This window comes from Engystomops pustulosus, chromosome 11 (genome assembly GCF_040894005.1).
Source record: "Engystomops pustulosus chromosome 11, aEngPut4.maternal, whole genome shotgun sequence".
Classification (NCBI taxonomy): domain Eukaryota; kingdom Metazoa; phylum Chordata; class Amphibia; order Anura; family Leptodactylidae; genus Engystomops; species Engystomops pustulosus.
This window is the reverse complement of record NC_092421.1, coordinates 51913150-51936259: the sequence shown is the minus strand read 5'-3', so window position 1 is coordinate 51936259 and position 23110 is coordinate 51913150. Positions and strand designations below refer to the sequence as shown.

Genomic DNA, 23110 nt, shown 5'->3' with positions numbered 1-23110 from the left:
CTACAATGCTATTATATTTAAGAATATTTTTTTAATAGCGTTCAATATACAGCTTATAATATGATCCAAAATTAAAGCAACTTTTGTGCCCCTTAATAAATTGGGTGCACATTTTGGTAGTCTATGCACCTAAAAATTAAACCTGTCCCCTTGCTGGTAATTCCACCATTCAGCTGCATCTTAAAGGGAACCTGTCACCTCATTATTTACAACTACAGCTACTGGATGGTTCCCATAGAGCCCTAGTTACTAACTTACCCCCTTCTTTTAGATAAAATTTGTTACCCTAGATTCCTGTATATTCAACTTTATAATTTTAGCTGGTGTCCAAGCATGCCTGTAGCGAGTTGAGGTGGGCATGGCCTCCTCAGGCTGAATCCAGCAGCTACTCCCCTTGCTATTTCTGCATGCAGAAGTAATGTCATGTGAACAGGGTGACATCACTGCAGGCACTGTACACCAAGCATATATCTCATGCAATCAGAGCAAATCATATTACATAATATCACAGCAGCCTGCATGGAGAATAGTAGAAGTCCATGCAGGCTGTAGTGATTTTTGATTTGGTCAGATATGTGCATGGGGTACAGTTTGCTAATGTTAAGAGGCTAAAGGACCTGTGATGATGCCACCCTGGTCACAGGACATTAATAATGTGATTATCATAATGGTCATTTGATCTTTGCTAAGCCTGTGCTTTTTGTGTTTCTACAGAATCTAAGAAGTAACTAAAATATTTAAAGATGGACGACCAACATGTCCGACTACCTAGACGCACCCTACTGAACTGCACAGACCAACTCTGCAGTAAGTTGATCATTCACTTGTATTATTTATACTAATTCAAACATATGTTTTTATCTTCTGGTTGTATATTATATTTATAACTGTACATTATTAATTTATTTTGCTTAAAGATGTTTAAAGCATTTAGAGAGTTGCTTTAAAGCAGCAACATGAAATCTACACACATGGGGGGAATAGTTCTTCTTGTCTCATTGTTTATTTTAGGTACCAAATTATGTGCTAATGATTGTACTTTTATAGATCAATGCAATAAAATGTTTCATGTTTTTCATTTTTCAGTAGTTGAGACATACCAGTATGAGGTGATTGTGGTTCCAGTCTTCCTTATAGGGATTACTATAATTCTGCTTGCTATTATTTTCTGGCTGCGATATCGAGGAATGAAATCAAAGAAAAAAAGGGCCAAAGGTAAATTTAAACTAACAACGAAACACAGGTAGTCCTCGACTTAACCCCTTAACGACATGGTCCTTTTTAGTTTTTTCACTTACATTTTTCACTCCCCACCTTCAAAAATCTATAACTTTTTTAATTTTTCCACTTAAAGAGCTCTGTGATGGCTTGTTTTTTACGTAACAAATTGCACTTCATAGTGATGGTATTTAATTTTCCATGTCATGTACTGGGAAGCGGGAAAAAAATTCCAAATACAGTAAAAATGGTGAAAAAACACATTTGCGCCATTTTCTTGTGGGCTTGGACTTTACAGCTTTCAATGTTCACCCCAACATGCAGCAAAGACTTGGAGAGGGCTCAGCCCATAAGCCCTATCCATGCACCGGGACCCGACGTGTGCCGTACAACTATTACGTGCGTCGGTAAGGGGTTAAGGATGCCCGACTTACAGATGACCCCTAGTTAAAGCCAGACCTCTCTGCCTACTGTTTTTCCTGGTGAAGATCTCTAGATGCTTTACTTTATTCCAAGGCTGCAAAGATCAGCTGTAAGATGCCTTTAATGAATCTTTATTGATAATCCTTGTTCCCATGACAGTGCAAAAACAGTCTCCTGTCCTAAAATATTCTGTAATTTATCATACTAAACAGCCCCTTATGGTTATTTTATATAAGCCCTCCCCACACCCTATGGATTCACTAGAAATAGCTCACCTTATGTGCCCCCCCAACTGCACCTGAACTGTACTGTAACTACAAATGAAACTCTCAGTGCTCAGAAAATTTCACTTGATTCCTTGGAATTCTTACTGGGGTGAGACAATTGTAATTATTGCTCCGGCTGTCCCTGCGGCAAACAAAGGATCACGGGAATGGTTTTTGCAGCCCATGTAGGTATTGTCAAATAATGGGAATCAGGGTCCTTCTTCAACACTCTTTGCTTTAACCCAACGCATGTGCGCTACCTTTCATTTTAAGGGACTGCCAGAGATGGTAGCAGCGCTCATCCCTCCGTCTCTCCAGAGCACGGCTGCATGCTCGCCCAGGCCTAATATGTGTTTTACTCCCAAATGGAAAGGTACATGTGAATTCTTGGAGAATTCAAAAAGAAAGAGCTTGTAGGCAGCAACACAAAAATAGGAATATTTTTAACAATTTCAAGACTATTTGCCAATAGCTTAAACAGTCAACTAGACGTCAATTGTACTTTTCCTATAACTCACAGTCTTCTAATGTTTGTGTGCAGCAGAGCTTCAGTACCAGGACACGGTCAGAAGCGTAAACTCAGGATTCCATTTAGAAGAGCTATCGCTGGAGTCTGTCCTGAGGAAACGAAACCCCAGCCTTTTGGCACTAGAAATGCCATGTGAGCGGATCAATGAATCCTTCCAGTTTATGGGTGAAGGAAGGTTTGGCCCAGTCTTCAGGACAGGGTTGAAAGACAAAGGCACGCACAAGAAGGTTGTTGTCAAACAACTGAAAGGTAAGACTGTAGATTAACATGTTTATAAGAAAGCTTATGTGTGATGAGCGTTGTGCAAGATATGTCAAGTACATATGTCAAGTATTTTTGAATGTTTTTCTACTTTAACCAAATAGTAAAGACAAAAACTTTTTTCCTTTTCATTTTAATACTTCTATTCATGCGCTGCTAAGTCATGGCCCGAAAATTATGCGGTATATTTGCAAACATGATTAAAAAAAATCTTTATTTCCCTCAATTTTTATCTTTTCTACTGAAGGAATTGCTGATCCCCATGAGGTCCATGATTTCCTGCAGAGGGCTACGTTTCAAGTATGGTTGGGATCACACCCAAATTTGGTGGAGATTGTCGGGTGCTGCACTGAAGCTAAGCCATTTTGCATGGTGCTGGAGAGTGTGGAGCCGGGGTCACTATTAAAGTTTCTATGGGACTGTCGCAGAGTGAGTAATAACACAATTTATCACAAATTTAGATTTCATGACCTTTTAGTTCCAGTATAGAACTGTTTCCATCGTATTTTCTTTAGGTTTGCTACATTTTGTTGTTAAGTTTTATTTTATATCCAGATATATTTGAGGATAAATAATATTTATGCTCAATCTCTAAATTAGGCCATCCATAACAGATTGGTGGGGGTCAGACACCTGCCACCCATTTACATCAGCTGTTCACAGTAATCAATGTATAGAAAAAGGAACAGGAAGTAAAAAGCTCTGTTCTCTGTGTAGTGGTTAAACCAAGTACAGGCAGTCCCCTACTTAAGAACACCTGAATTACAGACAACCTCTAGTTACAAACAGACCTCTGGTAATTGGTCATTTACTGTACTTCAGCCCTTGATAAACAGCTGTAACAGTTACTAAAGGTGTCTGCAATTAAGATTTATTGTTAATCCTGGTTCTTATGACAACCCAAAAATGTAAAAATTCAATTGTCACAGAGAACAAAAAAAATTTGTCTGGACCTACAATGATAAAATATACAGTTCCCACTTACAAATTCAACTTAAGAAAAAACGTACACAACTTATCTTGTACATAACTCGGGGACTGCCTGTAATTGCAGCTCAGTTCCCATTCAATAGAATCTGATCTGCAATGACACAGTTCAGCCACTACAAAATGAGCTGTCACCTTCCTGTTCCTTTTTCCGTGCATAGAACAGGTAATTGATGCCAGTTTTCAGACCCCCACCAATCTGATATCATCACCGTTGTTAATATTTTTACTTAGGAAAAACCATTTTAAAGGAAATCTACCATTTGATTGTATGCATTATGAACATACCTTGAGAATGCAGTAGCTACATTGATGCAGACACATATCTTGTTGAATCCCGGAACTGATGGGTTTTGCTGAAAAAACTATTTAAAAATTATGATAATGAAGCTCTATTGCTCCTTTGGCTACCCTCCGGTGCTCTCCTCTTAACCTTATTATGCCAGCCTTGCCATGCCCAGCATAAGCCTAGAATATGTCATCACTGTGTTGTCCCTGACAGGCAGAAGTAATCAATTGCTGCTGTGTATGAGTCATCCAGATCAGGCTGATTAGTCCTGTCTGGACAGTTTAGCAAGCTCTGTGTACTGTATTTATGTAGGAAGCCTCAAGGTCCTGAATTTTATAATTGTTTTTTCAGCAAAACCACTCAGTTCAGGAATAAAGCAAGATATGTTTCTGCATCAGTGAAGCTACAGCATACTCAAGGTGTGTTTGGTTCACAATGCATAAAAACAAATGGTAGATTTCCTTTAAGCAGTATGCATCAACTAATAGAGAAATGGTATAAATGAAATACTATGTATACAATATAAAATAGAAGATAAAGTATAAAGTAGACTTAGCCTTTGTATTATTGAGGAGTGGTTGTGTTTAGGATTTTTATAGTTCAATTATGGAAGGATAAAAAAGGAAACAGCAAACATTTCCTGTAGCTATTTTTTTTTATCTCTATATAAACCGATTTTAGTAGTAATTATATTGCAGTTTATTCAGGTGTCAACCAGTGTTGGTTTTCTGGGTTCTCTCCTTGTAATATATGCTATAAAGAAACTGAACAATGAGTATAAAGATGACGCTAAATTGACACATTCAAAACAAACATAGTTGTGTGTTATCAGAAAATGAAAGTTTTTACAGCAATTAAGGATCTTTGTTACACATAACTGCTCTTGAGTAAGTCTTGAATAACTAATGTACAGGAACCTGAGGGAGGAATAAATTTGCTGTGGGACAGGGACTACATGTTTTTTTAATGGTTTGACGTGTACTTTCTACATACGTTACTAGAACAGAGAATTTTGCGAAGGAACTGGGGTCCCAACTTTCAGCACTGCTGTTTAAAGACCTTTGGATGACCTTCAAAGGTCCTGTAAACACTCTTGTAAGCATGTTGTCAGAACTCGCAAGTTGCTCTGAGTGGTCAGGCTTCTGTGCTTGCAAACCACATCCAGAGCTTCCTGTGATTGCCAGCTCTTTCTCAGGATCTTTTCTTGGGAAAGTTGGGTGTGAGTTTGAGCTCGATCTGTCTGCACCTGTGGTTGGAGTGATGGACGGCTGAACCAGTCAGTGCTGGAGGCAGTGTCCATTTCTCCCTTTATATTCTGCCCAGTTCCTTCAGATGGTGCTGGTTATTCAGCCTTATCTTTACTGTTTAGTGCTTTTGCTACTTTGTTGTTTGCTATTCTGTGTATTCGACTTCTGCTACGTTTACCTACCATTCTATTGCTTTATGATTCTGCACCTTTGCCACCAATTTGAATTTCACTCAGTTCTGCTTGTCTGTCTGTATCTGTTGTTTGTCCTTCTGTGTTTGGTTTACCCCGCTTCCCCTGTCCCAGGTTTATTTGGTTCTGGCTTGACACCTTTCTATAGACTAGTGTGAACTCTGGTTTATCTTAGTTTTACTGTTACCTGTCCGCTCCACCATCCAGCAGCTGCCAGATGCAGTGAGTGGCCTTATAGGGTCACTCAGGGACCTTTAGTTAGGGTGCTGGAAGTGGCTTTGCCCTTGTCAGGCAGGGCCCTAACCCACAGGGTAATCACAGGGTTAGTTCACCATCACTTACCCAGTCTGACAGCTTGCGCCAAGTTTGGTTGTGGTTACACTGTTGCTGGACAGTTTTGTTACATATGTATATCAGAAATCGCCCCAAATGTATGAGTTTTAGAGGGAAGGTTACTATTGTGTAATATAAAAAGAGCACTGGGGGCATTGACTTAATCCATAATTGTATATCAATATGAGTAAATGGATAAAGGAGACTCACCATCACAGATGGTAGCAGATTGATGGCGGCAGATTCATCTAATGAATATAATCCAAGCCCTTTCTAATCCTTCACTCAATGCAAACTCTTTAAATCTTTTTTAAAGCACATTTCTGAATGAGGCTACTGGGGTGTAGAGTAGCCGGAGCTGAGGCTACATGGCGTAGCTACTCCATGCCCCAGTAACCTCTTTTAAACCTCCTACTATGACCTCTTCAGCTGCACGCACTTGTCCACACTCTGCATGGACTATCTATACAGAGCTGGCGGCTGCATGTACTCGGCTCGAAAGATGGAGTTCTCCGTATACACACCAGCTCTGGCTTCGGAGACAACTGCCAGCTCTAAAGATGACATAGTAAGAGGATTGAAAGAAGCTACTGTGGCATGGAGTAGCTGCACCATGTAGCTTCAGCTACGGTTGCTCCACGCCCCAGTAGCCTCTTTCAGAAATTTTCATGTCAGGGTAATAAAAAATGTAAAACGTTAGCGGGGACCTAAAAAAGGGCTCAGATGCTATTAATTACATCAACCTGCCACCTTAATAGGTAGATCCGTGATGGTAGGTTTCCTTTAAGTTAGGCAAAACAATTCAGTGGTCAATATTCAGCTGTTTAGACTTCTATTATCTCACCTCTGGGGAAAGACCCCCTAATAGCTGAACACCCCTTTAAATGTATATGTTTTTCAAAAGCTGCAAAAAAAAATGTCAAGACACCCTTAAAATAAACAAAATTTGTACAGATGAGATATGATGCAGGTATCTTCTACAGTATATAATGTGCTAAGAAAGACACAAGGAACAAGTGGATGTTCAAGGAAGTTCCTGGGGAATTCCCTTGTTGTTCAGATCACAATGTTATACTTGTCATATGCCTTCACAATGGCTAAAAATACACAGGTAGTGATAACATCCTGTAGTATAATGGTATCATTTTATCTTACAGGATTTCGTGCCGATGGATGGAATACTTTATGACATCACCGAGTGCCAAGTTTACACAATAGCATTAGAGATCCTGACAGCACTGGTATATTCTAAAATATTCTTCCAATCTTCCAATATATTTGCATGTCATGTTCTGTCTACTTTTCACTGTGGTGTTGGACGCTAGAACAGTGGAGCAGCGAGTATCATCAAACATTTCTTCCATATGGCATGCTAAGAATGACAAATGGTGCAGATGGATGTACTTTATAGGTCAATTTAAAGGAAACCTGTCATCAGGAGCCCTTTTTCTAGAGAATATTGTACACATTGCCAAAGAGTTATTATTGTAAAACTGCCTTTTTCCAAAATTAGAAATAAGTTAGATAAAATGTTCACCTTTCTGTATGCAGTGTGGCCAGTGAGGAGCAAATCACAACACCCCCACCCCTTGGGAAACTGCTACGTCATGAATCGATTTCAAATAAAAAAAAACCCTCCCATGCCCCTCATACCTCCTCCCCCTGGTGCTTCCCTGCTCAGGATGTCAAACATGACTGCCCCACTCCTCATTGGCCACTCCCATGGAACGAGGGTCACAGTTCTGCATCTGCAAGGTAAACTTTCAACCAACTTTTATTTCAGAAAAAGACAGTTTTACTTTAAAAACAATTTGCAAGTGTGCACGCTATTCTCTCTGGGCATGGGGGAGTCAAAAAAAGGGCTCCTGATGACAGGTTTTCTTTAAGATCAACACCTAATCATATGCCCTATTAGGGGATATGAATATCCCAGAGGAGGTCCTTACTTTGCCGGACAGTCTGCTTTGAGACCAGCCATTGTAAAAGCCGTTTGGCTTTCAGCCATGGCTTCTACTGCTCGGGGCAAGTTTCAGTCTGATCTACAGCAGTTGCATTCTGTGCCTCCATACTACGGCTATTTTTTACATTTCTAGTTAATTCCCAGTTGATCACCTGTCCCAGCGGCGCAAATCCCAAAAACGTCGGAAAAAACATTGAAAGTGCGGCTGCGGACCCTTGGTAAATAAGCCCCAATGGGGCACATTTACTTACCCGTACTGACACGTTCCCCGAAACGTTCTGACCGGAATGTACTGTGTCGCGATTCACTAAGATTGTGCCCCCGATATCCTGCATGTGTCGCTTCCTCGCTCAGGTCCGACAGTGTTCACCATCTTCCTGGTGCATGTAAGTGCTTGATCTTGCGACACAATTTGAAAGTTAAATCCCGCGCTCAGTCCGAGTCAGTCGGATCATCGACGGCGGCTGCATACCCTTGGTAAATAAGCCCCAATAAAACACATTGTAGGAACTCAGTCTCATCATTTCATTATGGTGGTTGTTGCAGGTACTTCTTCTGATGCAACAACTTTTTATGAAACCACATCAGCAGATTATCTCAGCTCAGCCCCGGCACTAACACCCGGGATCGGAAAGGCTCAGATTCTGTGTGTTTAACACCTTAGACACCGTGGTCAAACATGGATCACAGTGTCAAAAGGGGTGCAGAGGGAATGAGCTCCTTCTGTCACCCATTGGCCCCATCGCATATATGCATAGCTGCGATCGCAGGGTACTGGTGGTGTCACACAGCAGCTCGGGGTACTCTGAAGTGCCTTGTCTGCCTGTGGTAACCTTCTATTAAAAAATTATTTAACACAAAAAGTAAAAAATAAGAAAAAAAATAACATCAACACACAAAATAGTCTGCTACTTTAAAAATAAAGTAAAATCACACTCTTTGGGCCAGATTTAATATTCTGGTTGCACCAGTTTTCTGTCTAGGAAGAACTTGAAAACTGTTTGCACATGTGTTTATGAAAGGTCTGGTTTTGTGCAGGGCCGGCGCTATGGGTAGGCAAAGTGGGCATTTGCCCAGGGCCAGAAAAGGGAGAATTTCTTCTTTCAAATGAATCAAGAATTGTGTTTCTAGGTGCTATGGATCCATAGATATTCAGGTTTAACTTGAGAATATCAGGTGCCTTTTTATATATAAAAATCATTCCCAATGGCATTTTAACAGTTAATATCTCAGTTTTCCTGACACTTAGAAATATGGACACATAGGAAAAAGGAAGTTAGGCTCTATGTGTCACAGAGCCAGAGATACAGCCCCCTGAAGTGTGACCCCCCCCCCCCCCCCTCCAGATTCTTAGCCATCAGTCTACAGGGAGAATACACTGCACACAGGAGCTGCTGCACCTCACAGATAATGGAAATATTCACTTCATATGTTACTACATTTTGAGAAGGGATAATATCAACTAATATTCATGTTTTAACCCTCTCTTATCCAGAACTATCTAATAACACACTCCTTCTCTCATTGCCTTCTATTTTGTGACAGTATTTTTTTTGCGAAAAATGACTGATACAATGATTCGATCCTCTTCGCCTAATGAGGCTACATATTAACACTGCAACCCAGAACGTGTCCACATAGTTATATATGTAACATACTGTATGTAACACCAAAAACACACATATGTTCTGGAACAAAGTTTTTATTTCACACCATCCTCCATTATTTACACCTATGTTATGACGTTCTCACTCTCATTCTTATGAAGTGCGGAGGGTTCTGTTATTGTGCAGCTAATACAATGGCGCACATCTAAAAGTGACTTTATTATCTCGTTACCATTGTATAAGGGAGCATACAATGATAGATCTGTGTGAAGCTGAGTGCAATATTATACAAAAATAGTTTGGTGTCCCCTGCGGATGTAATGTTCCCTTTGCTGCATATTTTGGTGAATATACACATGTGGGGTCTGTATGATCTCCTCACATCTTGCTGTTTTAGGAAAATATATTTTGTTTATATAAGTATTCTGGATTTGTACATATTTTAGGGGAAATGTAGAATTTTCATGCAATTTTTGCATTTTATTGCTATTTGCTGCAAAGTTGCATGAAGGTGGTAGTGTATATGAATTTAAAAGTTATTCTTGTTTACATGGTGATTTCTGGGAAAATTAGATTTTGGCAGAATAGGAGCTTTTTATTTCGTGTGTGATATATTTTTAAACACATTTGTGGATAGCAACCAAATACGTCATGGTTTTTGTTTTAGCATTTTTGGGAGTGTAAATTCTTGATGTTGTGTATTGTGGTATATATAAATCTGCTCACTTTGTGTTATTATTTTTAAATCCCTATTTGTGTGTAAATCTCCACTTCGATGTGAGATTTATGTAAATACGTACGTTAACAAGGCATTTTCAGTGCACTTTTTGTTTAATAATTTGTGTTTGTCACAAAGTTACATGAGGATGGTCAAATGTTAATTGCCAAATGGGAGTGGAGTCTAAGTGGACTCCTGGTCTTCTCCAGAGCCCACCGCAAAGCCGTATGGTCTTGCTGTGGCAGGGAGCCACCAGGTTGCTCCACAGGTACAGGCCCGTGGTGGCCTAGGCACGGGTAGGCAGGACCACGAGAAGGCAGGACCATGGGAAGGCAGGACCATGGGAAGGCAGGACCATGGGAAGGCAGGACCATGGGAAGGCAGGACCTCGGGATGGCAGGACCTCGGAAGGACGGCTGGCAGGACTTTGGAAGGACAGCTGACAGGACCTCGGAAGGTCGGCTGGCAGGACCTCAGAAGGACGGCTGGTAGAACCTCGGAAGGACCAATTTGACATGCTTGTGCAGCGCTGCGTAATATGTGTGGGCTATATAAATAAAGAATTATTATTATTATTAAGGACGACTGGCAGGACCTCAGAAGGACGACTGGCAGGACCTCAGAAGGACGACTGGCAGGACCTCGGGAAGACCACTGGGATAACGGACCACCACAGGATTACAGGACCGCCACAGGATTACAGGACCGCCACAGGATTATAGGACCGCCACAGGATTACAGGACCGCCACACAGGAACACCACAGGATAACAGGACCACCACAGGAGTCACAAAGGCATCTAGAAACGCTCAGGAAACTCAGAGGCTTCTGGAAACGCTCAAGAGGCTTTCTCTTCAGTAGAATGACCTGAAGATCCAGCAGGGGATGCTGGGAGTCGCCAGGCTATATAGCAGAGCCGGGATGCCAGCGCCAATAAGGAGGAAACTGGCCCTTTACATTCCAGGAGAGTCAGGCGAACGTGCCCTAGTGAGGGGGGATGCTCAAGGCCGCATCCGACAGCAGGAGTGCGGCCTATGGAGGAAGCCGGCGTGGGGCCAGGACAGGACTGTCGCGAATCCAGAGCCAGGTGAGGTGAGTATGGACCTGGGGGAGTGGGGACAGCGGCAGCAGGCACGGGTGCACCCGCAATCCGTACAGAGGATCAACAGTGACAACTGTGCTGCCCATCAATCTCCTTATCATCTATCTATCTTCTATAAAATTCTCCCATATTACAGTTTGTTTTACCATACTAAAGGGAGCCTCTTACTGACTGTGACTGGTCATAAAATAGTTTTATTTTGAGGCCCCACTTTTAGTTTTGCCCAGGGCCCCACTTTGTCTAGAACCGGCCCTGGTTTTGTGGCATGGCTGCGATGCATCTGCCGTGCCACAAAATTCTGCACTTAAAGGGGTGTTCCAGTGCAATGTTGGACCGTGCGCCACATTTATTATTGCGACTCGACAAATGTGGCGCATGTCCATTAACTCAGTGAGCCAAAAAAAAAACCTAGTATTTAATAATCTGGCGCACCCTGCACATTAGTGAAGGAAACGGTGATAACACTAATGTGTCAACCCAGCCTAGACAATTATGATAGTATTCACCCCATACGACAAAATTTTTTTAAATAAACAAAGAAAAAAATGCCCAAATAAATAAAATAGTAAATTAATATTTTTAAAAAAAATTAATATTCAATCATTAAATATTAAAAATTAAAATTAAAATAGTTTATTTTAAAATAAATAAATAAATACTTTTATTAATCATTCATAACACAAAAAAATTTGATTGAATACTATCTACAAAAACTTTCTGAACCCCAAGTGAGCGCAAATAAAAACTACAAGGTTTTATGCTAAAAATAAGCCCTCGCACAGCCGCGTTGACGAAAAAAATTAAGTTATGGTGTAGAGATGAGCGAACATACTCGTCCGAGCTTGATGCTCGTTCGAGCATTAGCGTACTCAAAACTGCTCGTTGCTCGGACGAATACTTCGCCCGCTCGAGAAAATGGCATCTCCCGCCGTTTTGCTTTTTGGCGGCCAGAAACAGAGCCAATCACAAGCCAAGAGACTCTGCACTCCACCCAGCATGACGTGGTACCCTTACACGTCGATAGCAGTGGTTGGCTGGCCAGATCAGGTGACCCTGGAATAGACTAGCCCCTGCCCGCGCTGCTCGGATCATTCTGTGTCTGGATGCCGCTAGGGAGAGAGCTGCTGCTGGTCAGGGAAAGCGTTAAGGGTGTTCTATTAAAATAGTGTTAGGCAGGAGTGATTCTACAAGAACCCAACAGCCCTTCTTAGGGCTACAACAACGTTATACTTTTTTTTTTTTATTTGCTTGTGGCTGGGCTTGCTGGCACTAGTAGTGCAGCTAGTACCATATTGTGAGGAATTTGCAGGGGTACTTGCTACCGTTGTGTTTAGCTCTTAGTGACACACATATCCACCTCAAACACCGAAGTGGGACAATTTATTAGGGGTTTGAGTAGAATTAGGCAGAGTCTGCTGATTTTTTTTTTTTTTCTAGCTGTATTTCATTTTATAGCTCAAACTCATCTTGCAAAGCAGTGTGCTTTCATAGTAGGCTACAAACTAGCCATAGGAGAACCCCAACGGCTTACTTAGGCCTACAATAGCGTTATATTTTCCTTTTTTTTGTTTGCTTGTGGCTGGGCTTGCTGGCACTAGTAGTGCAGCTAGTACCATACTGTGAGGAATTTGCTGGGAGACCAGCGACCGTTGTGTTTAGCTCTTAGTGACACGCATATCCACCTCAAACACCGAAGTGGGACAATTTATTAGGGGTTTGATTAGAATTAGGCAGAGTCTGCTGATTTTTTTATTTTTTTTACCTTTATTTCAATTTATAGCTCAAACTTATCTTGCAAAGCACAAAATCCAGTTGTGTGCTGTCACTGTAGGTTAGAAACTAGCCATAGCAATAGGATAGCATCGTTTTGTTAAAAAAAATAAAAAACTAAAAAAAAATAAACACAATTTTTTTTTTTTCAAGTTTACACTTTAATTTGGAAAATGTTTAACCCGAGGGTTAGGGGTAGAGGACGAGGGCGTGGACGTGGGCGTCCAACTACTGCAGGGGTCAGAGGCCGTGGTCCTGGGCGGGGTGAGACAACACCTGTTGATGGGGGAGCAGGGGAACGCCGCAGAGGTACACTCCCTAGGTTCATCATGTCTCAAGTTACTGGGACTCGTGGTGGAGCACTGTTGAGGCCAGAACAGTGCGAAGAGGTTATGTCGTGGATTGCGGACAATGCTTCTAGCCATTTGTCCACCAGTCAGTCTTCCACGCAGTCCACCCATGTCACCGAAATCGGCACTCCTCCAGCTCCTCCACCTCAGCCTCCTTCCCCCCAGTCTGCCCCCTCCCACCAAAATTTGGCATTTGAACCCGCATACTCTGAGGAACTGTTTTCTGGACCCTTCCCACAGTCACAAACCACTTGTCCTGCTGCTGAGCTATTTTCCGATGCCCAGGTTTTCCACCAGTCGCAGTCTGTGGGTGATGATGACATTATTCACGTAGTGGAAGAAGTGTGTCAAGAGGTGTCGGACGATGAGGAAACACAGTTGTCAGACAGTGGTGAAGTTGTTGTCAGGGCAGGAAGTCCGAGGGGGGAGCAGACTGAGGGATCGGAGGATGATGAGGTGACAGACCCAAGCTGGGTTGATAGGCCGGGTGAACACAGTGCTTCTGAGACGGAGGCGAGTCCTATAGCAGAACAGGTTGGAAGAGGCAGTGGTGGGGCCAGACGGAGAGGCAGGGCCAGAGCTGGTGCATCAGCGTCAAATGTTGCCCGTAGTCAAGCTCCCGTGGCGAGGGCTAGATTTTCAGAAGTCTGGAGGTTCTTTAAAGAAACACCGGATGACCGACGGACTGTGGTGTGCAACCTTTGCCAAACCAGGATCAGCAGGGGTTCCACCACTACTAGCTTAACTACCACCAGTATGCGCAGGCATCTGAATACTAAACACCACACTCAATGGCACCAAGCCCGTTCACCTCCGGCCGGGCACACCACTGCTCCTTCCCCTGTGTCATCTGCTAGTCAGCCCCCTGCCCAGGACCCCGGCCCAAACACCTCCCGTGCGAAAACCCCATCTTCGCCTCCACAATCCTCCACAGCATCCACCAGCGTTCAGCTCTCCATACCCCAGACGCTGGAGCGCAAAGGAGGTATAGCGCAACCCACCCACACGCCCAAGCCCTCAACGTCCACATCTCCAAGTTGCTTAGCCTGGAGATGCTGCCCTATAGGCTGGTAGAGACCGAGGCCTTTCGAAACCTCATGGCGGCGGCCGCCCCTCGGTATTCGGTCCCCAGCCGCCACTACTTTTCCCGATGTGCCGTCCCAGCCCTGCACAAGCACGTGTCAGAGAACATCCTCCGTGCCCTGACCAATGCCGTTTCTGACAAGGTCCACCTGACCACGGACACGTGGACGAGTGCTGCCGGGCAGGGCCACTATATATCGATGACGGCACATTGGGTTAACTTGGTGGAGGCTGGGACCGAGTCTGACCCTGGGGCTGGTCATATACTGCCGACGCCGAGGATTGCGGGGCCTACCTCGGTCCAGGTCTCAAAGGCCTACTATGCCTCCTATGCGATTGTAGACTGCCAGATGTCAACTTCCACCAGAACTGGTAGTCAGGTCAGTCAGCTTCCTCAAGTCTACAATGAGGAGTGGACGTGGATGTCTGATATCTGTCAGGTGCTGAGTAACTTTGAAGAGTCAACACAGATGGTCAGTGGCGATGCCGCCATCATCAGCCTCACCATCCCGCTGCTTGGCCTTTTGAAAAACTCTCTGGTCAGCATGAAGTCGGAAGCTTTGCGCTCGTCACAAGAGACGGGGGAAGAAGATTCCCTTGTTGATAGCCAAAGCACCCTTAGGTCTGTTTCTCAGCGCATATCGGAGGAGGTGGAGGAGGATGAGGAGGAAGAGGAGGAGAATGTTGGCGAGACAGAAGAGGGGACCATTGTTCAGTCCTTCACTGTTCAGCGTGTATGGGCAGAAGAAGAGGAGTTGGAGGAGTTGGAAATGGACAGTTAGGCCAGTGAGGGGAGTGAATTCTTGCGCGTTGGGACTCTGGCGCATATGGCAGATTTCATGCTAAGCTGCCTATCCCGTGACCCTCGCGTTCAAAGAATTTATTCCAGCACTGATTACTGGGTATACACTCTCCTGGACCCACGGTACAAGCAAAATCTTTCCACTCTCATCCCTGGAGAGGAAAGGAGTGTGAGAATGCATGAATACCAGCAGGCCCTGGTGCACAAGCTGAAACAGTATTTCCCTTCTGACAGCGCTAGCGGCAGAGGGCGTACTTCTGCGGGACAAGTAGCGAGGGAGAGTAGGCGACCAGGTAGCTTGTCCAGCACTGGCAGGGGTACGCTTTACAAGGCCTTTGCCAGTTTTATGTCACCCCAGCAAGACACTGTCACCTGTCCCCAGTCTTGGCAGAGTAGGGCTGATCTTTACAGAAAGATGGTGAGGGAGTACGTAGCTGACCATACCATCGTCCTAAATGATCACACAGCTCCCTACAACTACTGGGTTTCAAAGCTGGACATGTGGCACGAACTGGCGCTGTACGCCTTGGAGGTTCTTGCCTGCCCTGCCGCTAGCGTGTTGTCCGAGCGGGTTTTCAGTGCAGCTGGTGGCATCATCACCGATAAGCGTACACGCCTGCCGACTGACAGCGCTGACAGGCTGACGCTTATCAAGATGAATAAAGCCTGGATTTCTCCGCATTTCCATTCTCCACCAGGTGAAAGAGGCTGAACCTGAATAATGTATGTACTCCTCCTCCTCATTGTCCTCCTTCTCCTCCTCTTTGTACACTAAAGCAGAGGAAACTGGCTATTTTTTTGCCAGGGCCAACTGGCTCTGGCTATAGTACTCTATGTATTTAATTTTTCTGGAGGGCCAACTACCCTGTCCTCTGTTTTAAACAATTTTTGGGAGTGCCACATACAGGCACTCAATCTATGTAATTTTTCTGGAGGACCAGCTACCTGCTCCTCTGGTTTGAAAACTTTTTTGGACTGCCACATACAGGCACTCAATTTATTTAATCTTTTTGGAGGACCAGCTACCTGCTCCTCTGGTTTGTAAACTTTTTTGGACTGCCACATACAGGCACTCAATTTATTTAATCTTTTTGGAGGACCAGCTACCTGCTCCTCTGGTTTGTAAACTTTTTTGGACTGCCACATACAGGCACTCAATTTATTTAATCTTTTTGGAGGACCAGCTACCTGCTCCTCTGGTTTGAAAACTATTTTAGACTGCCACATACAGGCACTCAATCTATGTAATTTTTCTGGAGGACCAACTACCTGCTCCTCTGGTTTGAAAACTTTTTTGGACTGCCACATACAGGCACTCAATTTATTTAATCTTTTTGGAGGACCAGCTACCTGCTCCTCTGGTTTGTAAACTTTTTTGGACTGCCACATACAGGCACTCAATTTATTTAATCTTTTTGGAGGACCAGCTACCTGCTCCTCTGGTTTGAAAACTATTTTAGACTGCCACATACAGGCACTCAATCTATGTAATTTTTCTGGAGGACCAGCTACCTGCTCCTCTGGTTTGAAAACTTTTTTGGACTGCCACATACAGGCACTATCCAAATTAAATTGTCTCCATAGCAGCCTCCACACGTCGTCTTTTTAGCTGCCTTCACACGTTGTCTCCATTGCTACCTCCACACGTCATCGCCATAGCTGCTGTGTCAGGCAGAATTTTGGATTGTTTTCATGGCTTCCATGTTAACTTTGTCGCCACCCTGCTGTGTAATCCACAAAATATACTGGCAAACTTTTATCATTTACCAATATTATTTCAGCGCTTCTTGCGCATCTGTTTACATTCCCCTCACCCGCCAGAACCCAAACTTATAAGAACGCTACTACACTTGATCTTATACAAAAGGTTCTTAGAAGTGCTGTTTGGGGAGTAGCCTAAAGACAGGGGCTTGGATTGGCGAAAGCTCGCCTGGCAGCGGAGCGCCAGCTCCATCCCAAGATCCAACTAACATAGTTTTAACTGCAGCACCTTTAATCTACTACTAGTTCACTGCCTCCATACATGGTCCCCTTATCAAACGAGCTGTGTCAGGCAGAATTTTGGGTTGTTTTCATGGCTTCCACATCAAACTTGTTAACTTTGTCGCCACCCTGCTGTGTAATCCACAAAATATACTGGCAAACTTTTATCATTTACCAATATTATTTCAGCGCTTCTTGCACATCTGTTTACATTCCCCTCACCCGCCATATCCTAAACTTATAAGAACGCTACTACACTTGATCTTATACAAAAGGTTCTTAGAAGTGCTGTTTGGGGAGTAGCCTAGAGACAGGGGCTTGGATTGGCGAAAGCTCGCCTGGCAGCGGAGCGCCAGCTCCATCCCAAGATCCAACTAACATAGTTTTAACTGCAGCACCTTTAATCTACTACTAGTTCACTGCCTCCATACATGGTCCCCTTATCAAACGAGCTGTGTCAGGCAGAATTTTGGGTTGTTTTCATGGCTTCCACATCAAACTTGTTAACTTTGTCGCCACCCTGCTGTGTAATCCACAAAATATACTGGCAAACTTTTATCATTTACCAATATTATTTCAGCGCTTCTTGCACATCTGTTTACATTCCCCTCACCCGCCATATCCTAAACTTATAAGAACGCTACTACACTTGATCTTATACAAAAGGTTCTTAGAAGTGCTGTTTGGGGAGTAGCCTAGAGACAGGGGCTTGGATTGGCGAAAGCTCGCCTGGCAGCGGAGCGCCAGCTCCATCCCAAGATCCAACTAACATAGTTTTAACTGCAGCACCTTTAATCTACTACTAGTTCACTGCCTCCATACATGGTCCCCTTATCAAACGAGCTGTGTCAGGCAGAATTTTGGGTTGTTTTCATGGCTTCCTCATCAAACTTGTTAACTTTGTCGCCACCCTGCTGTGTAATCCACAAAATATACTGGCAAACTTTTATCATTTACCGATATTATTTGAGCGCTTCTTGCTCACCTCCTTTGGTTCCTCTCTGCCACCCATTGGTTTTAAGCCTGAGTCCATTTGGGGTATGTTGCCAAGACACTCTCTAGCCTGCCGCTGCTGCCGCTGCCTCTGCATAGTCCCCTATAGTGTCAGGGTCAATTATTGGATGTTTTAGATGCTATCTAGCCTCATTCGGTCACTCTGTCATTGCCATGCTGTTGCCCATACTTTTGGCATAATGGTGCGATTAAGCAGCCTCAGAGGCATCCATGCATGCTGCCCCTGCTGTTTCCTGTCCATTTCCGTGGTGTTTCCATCCTTTTCTGAGGTTCCCAGGTGCTTGGCCAAGCTTCCCTGTGCAGATCCTAGGCCCCTTGAAAAATGCTCGAGTCTCCCATTGACTTCAATGGGGCTCGTTATTCGAGACAAGCACTCGAGCATCGGGAAAAGTTCGTCTCGAATAACGAGTACCCGAGCATTTTAGTGCTCGCTCATCTCTATTATGGTGCTTGAAAGGAAAAAATGCAAATGTTGGTTTTTTTTTTAGAAGATTTTGATATTTTGGTTCCATGAATAATGTTGTTCTGTTCTGATGAGGAGAAAAGAATCAAAAACAATTGCTGTCTGTATATGGGACGGCAAAGTCATTACTTAACTTTTTTTTCTAGGAATTCCTACATGAACGGAAATTAATACACGGAGATGTAGCAGCCCGAAATGTTCTCATCCGGAGCGATTTTACTTCAAAGCTAACTGGACTGGGTGGAGCATGTGATATGCATTTTGAAGGAAGTTTTCCTGTCCGACGTCATGCACCATTAAAATGGATGTCTCCTGAACGTCTGCTTTACTTAAATATTACAGAGAAATCAGATGTGTAAGTTTATGTAATCTTTTACTGCATAATTTATAGGGATGGACTCAAGTTTTAATGTTATGTGGCCTTATGCAATGGCGGATCCTCATATGGGCAGAATGGACGAACGCCCGGGACCCCTGATCCTCAACTGCCCAATCCCCCATAAAGATCTGCCCAGCATCTGCAATGTTAAGTCAGTGGCACTGCTGACACTTGGTATTCCTGCAACAGCACCACCAGCCCTGTCTGACAAAGCTGTGGATCAGGGATATTGGGCTGTACCCATGTATTTAAAACTGGAGACAGGTTTCGGGCCCACATCTCTTTATATAGCACAGGGCCTATGGTTGTCTTAATCCGCCACTGGCCCTAAGGCCCTAAGTGGAGAGCCCCTCTTTTTGTCCATATGGTACAATAGGACATATAGAAATTGGGTATTCTGCCGAAATAAATGTTAAATGTTAATAATTTGATGACTTTAGTTATTTTTGGTTAATATGTACTTTCAGCTATAAAGGCTGCAGGTGTCTGACAACAATGCTATAACTAACGCTGATACTTCCGTCAATTACCAGCCATTGTGGAAGAACCCTTGCCAAATGGCAACATGTCACAAATCCAGACACAAGGCTGCAATAGAAAGCCTCCGAGGATGGATGACATTTGTTGTTGACATGTACAACATTAACATGACATTTCATAAGGCAACAATACATTCTTACCAGGAAGAAGTTTTATGATCTTCCAGTTGATACCATTGTATACAGTGTTTATAATAAAACATGACTGACATAGATGACATTTATATTCCTTATTTGCTCAGCTGCTTTATCCACAAAAAGATATTCTCCTTCTTCAGGAGTTAGACCAGGTGGTTGGCTGCAAATTTTCCATTTGGACCTGTACGTTTTCTGTGTACAGCCCACATGGACTTAGAACTATATAAAAAGCCTTACATTAATGTATTTGGTTTCATCTAAACCTTGTCGCACATAATAATAATTTGTAATTCTATTATATTCCGTAGCGCTTTACAAGTTATAGGGGACATATACAAATAAAACACTACATTACAGTACAGTAAAGTACAGTCATATGGAGCAACATGACTTAATAATGTCTAAATTTCTTGCAGATGGTCTTTCGGAATTTTGCTTTATGAGATGATAACCTTGGGTAAGGACTTCTATTATTTTCAGGGTTGCAACTGCAATCAATTTGCTAATTATTATATGAAACCTACCATCAGAAATCTGCCTATAATGGTAGGTTTGTTAATTTCCTAAACCAGTGATGGCAAACCTTTTGGAGATAGAGTGCCCAAAGTACAACCAAAAGCCATTTATATATTGCAAAATGCCAACATGACAATGTAAGCAGTTACTAATTGATCCCTGCTGTACCACAGGTTTCAATCATATTGGTGTCCTGAGTTCACCAATACAATAGAAAGATGATGGAGAACTTGGATTCAGGGTCCCCTGAAGAGGAACAATCAGGGTTCCCAGAGCAAGCGCTCCAACAATCTCTGTCCACACTTTCTTGTTCCTCTTGACCCTGGCAGCCAAGGATGTTGGTTTAAAATGGCACTGAGCATGGCATGTCCTGGGCTGAGCATTGGTCCGCAGGAGGAAGTCCTGAGTCCTGTCTGGCAAACTCTGTGCTGGGGTGATGACCTGGGTGTCCACAGAAAGGGCTCCGAGTGCCACCTCTGGCACCCGTGCCATAGGTTCGCCACCACTATCCTAAACCCTAATCTATCTTTAGCCAACCCTATAACTCTTTCTACACTAAACTAACTTTATCTATGTAATATGTAAGTTTTCCATGGAGGCTACTGGGTCGTGGTGTAGACTCTCCGGGCAGTGTGCACAAAGGCTACTCCATGCCCCGGTAACCTCTGTGATCCCTCTGTACATGCACGTTCACGGATGCTGGAGTAGTGTGACCAGCGCTCCATGAACGTGCAGATACGGATGAATCTCAGAGGCTACTGGGTCGTGGACTAAACTTTGCTTCAGCTCCCTGGAGAGGATACTTCCTGGAGTAGCCTCTCCAGAAAATTTACATATTAGCTAGATAAAGTTTAGCTTTGTTTAGAAAGTATTACAAGATTGAGTAAAGATAGATTTGGGTTTAGTAGGTTAATAGGAACCTACCGTCCAATCTACCTTGCTAGGTAGATTTCTAAATGGTAGATATCCTTTAAATGCCAAGTAAGGCAGAAAATTTTAAACTGGGGTCAGTTTATGATAGGTTGATTTCATACTGTGTAGCTTAACTTTACACCATCAGTTTAAAGGCTTTGTTCAACATTTTGGATGCATTTGCATACTTATTTTTGGTGCATTTGCATACCTATTTTTTCTTATAGATTTAACCAATAAATGTAATCCTTGAAGCTGCTTTTTAATACATTGTAAGGTTTCATTCCCGTGGATGTATGGGGGATGTATGTACGGCCGCAAGCTTGCAGCCGTACATATGTCCCCCATAGACAGCAATAGGCGCACAGAGTGATACCAGAAAGAATAGTGCTTAGGGTCCTAAGGTGATTATTAGGATCTCTGATGATGCTCACTCGACTTTCCCCTCAAGAGTGCTGTTGTACTTTTTACTATTTTCTTGCATCTCAAAAACATGTTAAATTAACTTTATTTGTTCATAGTTCATATGGTGATATATTACTAAGGCATACTATGCAAAAGTCTAAACTACAAGTTTCTCTCTTTTAGGTGCTCCTCCTTATTCTGAGGTACCTCCATCTAATATCTTACAGCACTTACAACGTGGTAACATCATGAAGAGGCCCCCCAACTGCAAGCAGCATTTGTAAGCAATCAACTATCTTTATTCTAAATAGTTTTTTTTAGAAGATATTTAGCTTACTAGACATAATGATTGATGGAATATCCTAGGTTGGCAAAAAAGCTAGGTAAGCAGCACTTCCCAATTTAGTGCTCAATATAGCTGGGTTTATAGGGTTAACATATATGTCTGCTACAAATGAGGTTGAACTGTACTTATACAGGCGGTCCCCTACTTAAGAACACTCGACTTACATACGACCCCTAGTTACAAACGGACCACTGGATATTGGTAATTTATTGTACTTTAGTCCTAGGCTACAATAAACAGCTATAACTGTTATCGCAGGTGTCTGTAATGAAGCTTTATTGTCAATATTGATTCTTATGACAATTCAACATTTTTAAAATCCAATTGTCACAGAGACCAAAAAAGTTCTGGCTGGGATTACAATGATAAAATATACAGTTCCAACTTACATACAAATTCAACTTAAGAACAAACCTACAGACCCTATCTTGTATGTAACCCAGGGACTGCCTGTATCGCATATTGAAGAAATCATTCCATGACCATAATTAATATTCAGTAGCTCTTGTCCTGATGTTCATTCGGCCTCATTTTTCCCAACCCCCTATATATACATGTTTGGCGCAGATAAATGTAAATGTGTTCTAAAAAGGGAGCAAGCAATAGGCCACTACCAAAGGTGGCCTAACCCAGAAAGCAGATGGGGCATGTTCAAATTCAAAATACATGATACATTCCTAGATAAGGCCGAAACAAACCTCAACTAAAGATAAAGCTCCATGCGCCAGATTTCTGTCTGACTTTGCACGTTCGTTTTAGAACAAACTGCTTGCACGGGTGTTTAAGAAGGGTCCATGTCACATCTGTGTTGCATGCGACTCTTTTGCGTTGCGGCAGCAATATTCCTCATGCTACAGTCTTACCGTGGGCCAGTTTTAACATCCAACAGAATTGTGTTGCATAGCCCACGTTAAAGGTCCACCAAAAAAAAGTGGTGCACTGTGTCGGAGAAATGCGGAGGGCACCAGATTCATGCGCCCCCTGCACATAGTGCCCATTAGTAAATGTGCCCCAAAGCCAAGTCCCCTTTTCGTCATAATAAATACTGATAGTAATGATAAATATTTTATTGGTTGGTGTCAACTCTAAACCCTTTTGTTATTCATGATAATCAGAGAATATGGAGGCCAAAGTAGCTACAAGTTCTCTGTAAAGGTTGGAAGCTCTAACTACTGCCATGGCTCCCATAGAATTGAATGCGAGAGCCACATCTATATTCAAATCTTGTAGCCACTACACAGAGGATGGAGTCCTTGGTTCCACAGTGTTATTGGTGTAA

General features: G+C 43.0%; 1 protein-coding gene across 2 annotated transcripts in view; it reads left to right on the top strand.

Moving 5' to 3' along the window:
* STYK1 (serine/threonine/tyrosine kinase 1) overlaps nucleotides 1-23110 on the top strand; it is a 38269-nt gene that overhangs the window by 11534 nt on the left and 3625 nt on the right. Inside the window, exons 2-9 of one of the 2 annotated variants that reach the window (XM_072129838.1) lie at nucleotides 715-807; nucleotides 1087-1215; nucleotides 2452-2685; nucleotides 2945-3126; nucleotides 6902-6985; nucleotides 18743-18951; nucleotides 20069-20109; nucleotides 21669-21765. In XM_072129838.1, coding sequence (XP_071985939.1) covers nucleotides 744-807; nucleotides 1087-1215; nucleotides 2452-2685; nucleotides 2945-3126; nucleotides 6902-6985; nucleotides 18743-18951; nucleotides 20069-20109; nucleotides 21669-21765 — 1040 coding nt within the window. In that variant the 5' untranslated portion in view covers nucleotides 715-743. Of the gene's footprint in view, nucleotides 1-714; nucleotides 808-1086; nucleotides 1216-2448; nucleotides 2686-2944; nucleotides 3127-6901; nucleotides 6986-18742; nucleotides 18952-20068; nucleotides 20110-21668; nucleotides 21766-23110 lie in introns of both variants that reach the window. The other variant, XM_072129837.1, reaches the window with a different exon arrangement.